This window comes from Fusarium oxysporum, chromosome 1 (assembly GCF_000149955.1).
Source record: "Fusarium oxysporum f. sp. lycopersici 4287 chromosome 1, whole genome shotgun sequence".
Lineage (NCBI taxonomy): Eukaryota > Fungi > Ascomycota > Sordariomycetes > Hypocreales > Nectriaceae > Fusarium > Fusarium oxysporum.
This window is the reverse complement of record NC_030986.1, coordinates 5,851,628-5,859,669: the sequence shown is the minus strand read 5'-3', so window position 1 is coordinate 5,859,669 and position 8,042 is coordinate 5,851,628. Positions and strand designations below refer to the sequence as shown.

The window sequence follows — 8,042 nt, the reverse complement described above, 5'->3', positions numbered from 1 at the left end:
TATAAAGTAATGCGATGAAGTAGTATGAAAAGGCAAGACCTAAAAGTGTTCAGCGGCAAGCCAGCAGCGACTGCCGTGGCATCGACATGCTTCAACCTTGAGAAGATGGCTTGCACCGTCGGGTTACTCTCAGCATCTCGTAAGAATGCCATAATCGGTGCTTGAGAAGGCGAAAGTGATGTTTGATAGAATTGTAGCGTATCTCAAGTTGGTGAAATATCTGATAGGTTTTAACATAGTGCAGTCAAAGAGATTGCTGATATGGCTGAGCGAGATGAGGTATGCGCGACACCATGGGAGGTCAATCTCGGTGGGATTATGGATGCCGGTGGGGTTTCCCATGACCACGTAGAACCTGCTTCGAGCTCTTTCATCAATTATCTCATCTACGGGCGAGCCCTTCAATTAGAACTAGCGATCCCCCTTGAAGTGATCCCCACCGGTATAAGCGTAGTATCTGCTTCTGGCAAATTCATGCTCATCCCCACCGATATAGGAGTTTCCCAATGCTTGTCCAAACATTATCCCCGCCTTAGCTTCCCATAGATCAAAATGACCTTAAGGTGTCTGATGCCCAACTAGCTAAGAACCCTTGCCAACTACCTGCCCTTTTGCCAAAGCCTCAAACCAACTCAGACATACACCGCAGCACAACATGGGGCGACTACACAGCAGAGACTGAACAGATTTACGCTGGCCTAACCGACCAGCCTCCTCATACCGAGGAGCAGAAAGTCATGGCCAAGAAGATCATCGAACTTCATTTAGCGACCTTCAAATACTATGACTACAAGAGAACATTCGAGCTTGTGGATGAGAACTACAGACAACATAGCCAGATGGTCGCCGACGGCCGCGACTCAATTATCGAAGCATCCAAGGTTCTCAAGTCTATCGCTGCAAAGAACTGGAAAGGCCCAGGAGAACCGCATTTCAACATGATGTTCAAGAGGATACTGGTGGATGGGGACTATATTGTGGCGCAGATCTTCTCTGAGCGTTGGCCTGGAGACGCGGGCGAGCATGTCTTTGACCTTTATCGATGGAAGAATGGCAAGGTTGTGGAGCATTGGGATGTTATACAGCAGGTGGATGCGGCAAAAATGAAGCATGGTAACTCTGTTGCGTAGCTCTAGGTTAGCAGACACCAATAGTGTCAAAGCCGAAAGGGTTATGGATGTACGGAGTATGTAAAGTCAGAAAGACGTTCCATGAAGATACGCGGGCATTCAGTACCTGCTTTGCATTAGATTTGAAAACTTACCCTGCGGTCCCCTTCAGCTACTGAAGAACCGTTAGAAGATAAATATTGACTACCCTAGCGCAACCGTCTATCAAGCTCTTTGTCGGCAGAGTTTACAGAACTGACTCAAGGACCTGATACCAGCCAATCGTGTGACAGTCACATACAGCCATCGTTGACAAGCTATAATACTAAACACAAAGCAGAAGTTTTACATGGCAATCTGATAGTAGACGGATGATACAGACTCCCCAGAGCACAGATAGCCTGTAGCTGATATTGGAGACAATAAACTTGGCAGACTCAACTCAAGAGATGGACGGAATGCAATGTACTGATCTACCTAGCATCAGGCGGGTGGAGCGACTTGTATCCCGCCTCCGTATCATGACGGAGGCGGGGAAGGGGAGAAAGGGCGGGGCCCCGCACATAGCAGCATAGCTAGACCAGCTTCGGGGTCCGCTTGAAACCCAGGACTTGTCTTGGTGGATATTGTTACGAGTCCGGACAATTTTTGGACTCCGAGAACCCGTTTATCTTAATTGAATGACATTGACGAGCCAAGAGCCTCTGCATACGAAAGTGTATTAATAATTGTTGACTTTCGACGATTGCCATCATCTCGAAGTGGGACTCAACAGGGTCGAGGCTCACCTGAGACTCAGATCCTGCGGATGGGACGAACCACTCCGGCTCGGTGGGCACAGTGCGACAGTCAGATTCACGCTAAACGAATTTACCAAGATAGCGAGGATAAAAACAAAGCTTATCGGCCCTTGTAAAACCCGCCGCCAGTAAACCCCTTGCTGCTCATCCGGTGCCAAACTTTAGACGTAGTACTGCACTTTATTTCAGTTACAGTAACATCCATGTCTCCTCCAGTCAAGAACGTCGCACTGATTGGTGTATGTATACCTATTGGCAACCCAATTGAACTGCATACATAATACTGAACAGTTCACAGGCCAGTGGTAACCTAGGAGTTGTCATCCAGGACCATTTCCTCGCCCAAAAGGACTCACCTCTCCACCTCTCTGTTTTGACGAGGGATAACTCTGGTGCCAAGTTTTCAAAGGGCTTGAATGTCATCTCGACGGATTACAGCCCCGAGTCTCTCGAACGAGGCTTGAGAGGACAGGATGTAGTCATCATGCTCCTCCCCCCAGAGTCCACTGTTGACCATGAGACTGTCATCAACGCAGCGGTAAAGGCAGGCGTTAAGCGCTTCTTCCCCTCTGAGTACGGCGTTAGAACCTACCACCCAGCTTTTGCCGACGGCGTTTTGCTCGCGACTAAGAAGCGGTCTATCGTGAAGCATCTGGAGAAGACCCAGGATATCATGAGCTGGACCGGTATCATGTGCAATCCTTGGGTCGACTTTGTGAGTCTTGTCATAGGGATATCAAGCTCAAAGGCTGATTGAAACTCATAGTGTGTAATCGATGGACTTTTGGGCTTTGACATGAAGCAGCGCAAAGCGAGCATCTACAACGGTGGCGATGTCCCATTCTCCACGGGTCTCCGTGACTTGGCTGCCCAGTCTCTCTACGCGCTGATCACCAATCCGGAGCGTCTCGAAGAAGCAAAGAATCAGTACATCCACGTCGCCTCCTATACAGTGACGCAAAACGAGATTCTTGATGTCGTGAAAAAGCTGACCGGCCATGAATGGCAGGTCGAGAATGTCACCTCTGAAGGAGTCATGCCAGAAGCCCTAGAGGACATCAAGAAAGGCTTGAACTGGGGTCTGGGCCACCAAGTCCAAGCTATTCTTTTTAGCTACGACTCGGATGGCCATGGTATCGGTGATTTCCGCCCGTTGGGGATCTGGAATGAGAAATTAGGCCTGCCGAAAAGTACCTTAGAGCAAGACTTGAAGGGCCCTCTTACGGGCGATTGGAAGGGGATCGTTCACTGGCAACCGGACAAGCTTCCTAACTATAAGCTCAAAAAGGATCGTGATTGCTCGACACGCCAGTAGACCCTCAACAGACAAGGACTTCTCTATGAATGTTGCTCTTGAAAAGCACTCTCTGTACACGCAGATCCCATGATAGTATGCAACACATTGATTTCTGTTCATCAAGTTACAATACAATACTAATGCTTTATTATAAAAGCCTTTTATTGGAAGTGGTAAAAGAAAGCCTTGATAGCCGTCAGGTTGAAAGATTGTTGTCGGAGTAAGATCGGGGTTGTAATCACAACATAAAATCCTTGCGATCTGCACAGCATCACAATTGAATGAGGCTCCTTGTCATAGATGATGCCATATATACCGCTGAATATTGGGCTATACGTAAATTATTGGGGGCACATGAACTCAAGCATTGTGGTACCCACATCACTCATCATGGTCGGAACGTTCAGAGCAAATCACAAGATTGAGTTAGTACTTATTGATGGCTACTGATTAATGGTCGAAGCTAATGATGATACTTTGATGTCTCCTCAGGTACTCAAAAGACACTCTATAGCCTGCTTCCTAGGCCTTGCCATCCAAAACACTGCTGAACCCCCGATGGCCAATGAATGTCTCAGAAGGATCCCACCTGTTCCTGATCTCAAGCCATTTCTTCAGCGCAGAGTCCGTCATAACCTTTTAACGAGTCAGCATTGAACATGAAGACCTAAGAATCGACTTGACTTACTTTTGGCTTCCTGTGCTTCACGTTGAAATCGGCTACATACACACCGCATGACACTTGATCTGCCTTGGTATATGCATCGAGCAGCCACTTGTCCACAGCGGCGTCATGCTTGGGGTCCTTCCAGCAGCACATTGTAGACACGTAAGCCTTCTGAGCTAGACTCAAAGCCTGATCAGCCTCGTCGGGGTAATAGTCCATAGGGCACAAGGTGCCGACGAAAAGGCGAGATGGTAGGTCATATAGAGCCGGCGTGATGGCCTCAATAAGCTTGAAGGTCGGTAATTAGTATGGGACACAAGATTCTAGACTGGGCGCACTTACCTCATCATCCGACGCTTTGGGACCGACTAGGATACTGTCCACGTTCCACCTCTCGCCATTGCCCTGTGGCTGGAAGCTTTCCTGAAGGCCCCAGAGCTCGTCCCACGTTCTCTCCACCAGCGGGACCGTCGTAACGATATACTTCTTGAAGTCTTCAGGGAACGTCTCTAACGGACTCGTCAGGACTGCAGCCTCATCCAAGGAATCGGCAAAAATGGTAAGGTTGATGGCAAAGAAGACGCGCCTGGCCGCTGATTCGTGGCCTCCATTCGGGTCATCCTTGTCAGCGAAGAATGTGCAGTAGAAGAGATCAACACCATATTTGGGCACCTTTCTGGACATTTCAAGCGTCCACTTAAGCAAGGGCTTGAAGACGTCGGTCGAATCGACGATGACGGTCTTGTCAAAGAGCTTTCTCGTTGGGATCGTCTTAACCCAAATCCTCGTCACAACGCCAAAGAAACCCTGTCCACTGCCAGGAGCCGCCCAGAAAAGGTCAGAATTCTGAGTCTTATTGGCGATAACAGTCTCGCCCTCCGAAGTGACGACTTCCAGCTGGGTGACCCAGGTAGGAGCAGTATAACCCCAGCCACGCATGAAGCAGCCCTGCCCACCAGCAAGCAGAAAACCACCGACAGCGACGGATCGCGAATGGCCGGAGGGGAAGAACCTGCCGCGGGCTTCGAGGAAGGTCGTCACATCCTCGACCCTATGGCCAGGACTCACGGAGGCGATGTTTGTTGCGGAATCGTATTCGATATCTTTGTTCAAGTTGCGCGTGTCGATGAGAAGACCGCCTTCCAGAAGCGCATTGCAGAAGAATAGGTGGCCGCCCGAACGAACGCCAATCTTCCAGTCATTCTCACGAGCCCTCTTGACGGCGGTCACGACTTCGGCTGTGGTGGATGGAATGGCTATTTCGGTTGGATGGATATCGGGGACTCGGCCGTTGAAGAACTTGCGGCGAGCTTGGTCGTAGCCATCAGAGTCCTGGGACAGAATCTTTGGAAGTGAGGTCATGATGAAGATGAATGTGATGCTCGGTAGGAGTTCTGTTAGAGAGGTAGTGAGATATGTGGCTAAGCTTAAAAGAGGTCAACTTATTTAAAAGCCGATCTGATGGATGTCTCGGATGTATTGCCTTCGGAACTTCATTGCGGGTAACGTAAACGTGCAAAACCCACCAAGTAGCCACTTGTAAGTGAGTGGGTTCAGATATCAGGAACGCCCACCCGACCCCGCCGTGAGTTTTGTTGGATCATCACCTGTGCTAGCGGCCAAAAGTTTAATGTTATGTCCAGCAATCATCCATTTAGTTGGAGAATACAGCAGACTACGTAATGTAATTAAACATATGGCTGGTTATATGATGTTGATGATATGGGTAGCAAGTGAGAGGATTAGGATGACTGAAGAAAATACGCTTGATACCCTGATCTTTGTCATTCGGTACAAATATTATACAATGTACAAACAATCAAGCAATGTACCGTAGTTAGGATGCTTCCGAAAACAGAATACCCTACCATTAGAAGCTGCCGTACAGGCTCTAGTGTCATGACAATCTGAAACCAATCTTTTTATGATATTGGATGTATTTAAATTTAGCCACTGAATCACACAGGCGATCTACACCGAAATGTTGACAGCATGCATTTTAACACAACAAAATATGGCTAGCTTTATAAAGTTCATTTATAGCTTCCTGATTAACAGCTTTCGCCTAGTCTAAGTCCCTCGCTGCAGCCAGATCCCATCTGCATTGCGTAGACATCTAGCGTCGTTACTAAACTACAGATCCTTGATGTTTTCCCACCTCACAAACTTGACCGGGTTCCTTGACCGTTTACCGATGCTGTGGCCTTGACGCCGATCTTCTCCAACTGATTTCCCAACATCGTTAGTTTATGTAGAAGGAGGCAAATTGAACCCACTGACCTCAGCAACAACGTCATACCCGTAGACGAAGTCTTGTGCGGCGGGATCGATCCTTAATTGAGTGTCAGTACCATTTTTTCAGGCATGGCATAGCATAGGCGGCACCTACCAGTAAAATGGATAGTCGGGCTGCTGATCGTAGAGTTGCGATTCTGCAAGACGATCCCGAGCTTCTTGCTCAGGGCCATCAGGCAAGTGATTGATGTGTCTCTGTAGCAGAAATCAATGATCAGAGCTTCTGATTAGGTATTTGTTGCACCTGTAGTAGGCTTACCTGTTTCATGCTCCATTTCTGCAACGCGCTGCTCCGAGGAATTCTCAGGTTCTCGTACGTCTTCAGAGCTTGAGGGAGCTGCTCTCTTCTGTCCACCTTTGACAGGATGATACCCAGTGCAGCACCATCCTCAATGGCAGAACCAGCTCCTTGTGCCATATACGGCAGCATTGGGTGGCAAGAATCACCTAAGAATGCGACGGTGGCTTCCTCGTTATACCAGCGCTCCAGTTCGTTCACTATCAGGTGTCAGGTGGTGAAGAGCATAGTTCCCATTGCACTTACGATGCATCAGCTTCCATTTATCAATCTTGTCCACTTGAGAGAGAAACTTCTGTAATCTGGCATGATCAGTCGACGTCTGTCATACGTAATGGTTGCTGACCTACAGCGGATCCCACTTCTCAAAGATCTCTCTCATTTCTGAAAGATCACCAGACATCTTAGCCACGTTGTCTGGCAAATTATCCGGAACTAGAAGAACAATATTTGCCATGGTGTTGTTCTTGAGCGGGTAATAGATGGCGTGGCATTCCGGGCCAGCCCACAAGCAAACACGGGGCTTGTCGATGAATTCGCGCAGCTCTGGATCTTGAATGTCTTCCTTCTTGAGAACAATGCGGTACGCAAGGTCCCCAGTGGCTATAGGCTGACTGGGCCTACCGAGAACCTTGGACCGGGTTTTAGACCAAAGCCCTATTATGTATTAGGAAAGCATTGCTGGGTTTGGAGAAACTTACCATCTGCAGCTATCACCAAATCCCCGGTGATCTTATCACCCTTGTCTGTTGTCAGCTGCGGAATAGCAAGATCTACATCAGTCACCGTTGTACCGAACTCGAAGCGGATACCAAGGCTCTTGGCCCGCTCAAACATTGCAAGCTGTAAATCTGCTCGGTGCATATCCCAGTAAGGTGACTTGTACTTGCTGAGCATTTCAGCAGCAAAGTTTTGGCGGTGACCAAGGACTTTGCGACCGTCGAAGCGACGGATGAGGAACTCCTCGGGACTACTGGCCAAATGCTCGAGGCTGGGCTTCAAACCCCACCTTAGGAGAAGCCGCGTAGCATTGGGTGTAAGTTGAAGTCCTGCACCGATCTGAGCGGTTCAAGATGTCAGTTTCCACTGTATAGAATTACAGGAATACCCTGAACTAAACGTACCTCTGCTAGCACAGACGCTGATTCCACAACCAGAACGTCATGAGCGGGCGTCTCGTGCTTGATGGAAAGGGCGGCGGCGAGCCCACCGAGGCCGGCTCCGATGACAACAATATTAAGAGGCATGATGGCTTTTGGCTTGGTCAATCTTTGCAGAGCTATCATTTCGATGCGAAATACCTCATTCGACTCGCCATGGCTTTATAAATGGTTGTCAAATTTGGTTCTAAACCTCTACTCCCCACCCGGGTGGGTGCTACTTTACAGCAGTGAAGCTAGCCACCGCCTAAGCACTAATCTCACAGCTCATTAGATGCAAGGTCACTTAACCACTTATTTGTGTCCCCATCGACCAACAAAACATAATTCATTGATTATATAGAGATTAAGATGGGAACCCGAAAAGTATCCTAACTCCAAAATCCACAAAAGAACATCCCATTCCCATTTCTGAA

The 8,042-nt window shown here is 48.4% G+C and overlaps 4 protein-coding genes across 4 annotated transcripts; 2 read left to right on the top strand and 2 right to left on the bottom strand.

Annotated features, from left to right (window-relative positions):
* Positions 1–261: 261 nt before the first annotated feature.
* Positions 262–1,130, top strand: FOXG_01385 (uncharacterized protein; the record flags this gene model as incomplete). Its single annotated transcript, XM_018378206.1, has 2 exons — positions 262–442; positions 583–1,130. The coding sequence occupies 2 exons, from the start codon at positions 262–264 to the stop codon at positions 1,128–1,130; spliced, it is 729 nt and encodes a 242-aa protein (XP_018234074.1).
* Positions 1,131–2,112: 982 nt separating this feature from the next.
* FOXG_01384 (uncharacterized protein) lies at positions 2,113–3,224 on the top strand (the record flags this gene model as incomplete). Its single annotated transcript, XM_018378205.1, has 3 exons — positions 2,113–2,148; positions 2,208–2,624; positions 2,676–3,224. 3 exons carry the CDS (start codon positions 2,113–2,115, stop codon positions 3,222–3,224), a joined length of 1,002 nt encoding a protein of 333 aa, XP_018234073.1.
* A 504-nt stretch (positions 3,225–3,728) lies between these two features.
* Positions 3,729–5,235, bottom strand: FOXG_01383 (uncharacterized protein; the record flags this gene model as incomplete). Its single annotated transcript, XM_018378204.1, has 3 exons — positions 3,729–3,842; positions 3,895–4,161; positions 4,216–5,235. 3 exons carry the CDS (start codon positions 5,233–5,235, stop codon positions 3,729–3,731), a joined length of 1,401 nt encoding a protein of 466 aa, XP_018234072.1.
* Positions 5,236–6,032: 797 nt separating this feature from the next.
* Positions 6,033–7,713, bottom strand: FOXG_01382 (uncharacterized protein; the record flags this gene model as incomplete). Its single annotated transcript, XM_018378203.1, has 8 exons — positions 6,033–6,098; positions 6,154–6,205; positions 6,263–6,363; positions 6,428–6,666; positions 6,713–6,768; positions 6,817–7,123; positions 7,168–7,525; positions 7,591–7,713. 8 exons carry the CDS (start codon positions 7,711–7,713, stop codon positions 6,033–6,035), a joined length of 1,302 nt encoding a protein of 433 aa, XP_018234071.1.
* Between the last annotated feature and the right edge of the window lie 329 nt (positions 7,714–8,042).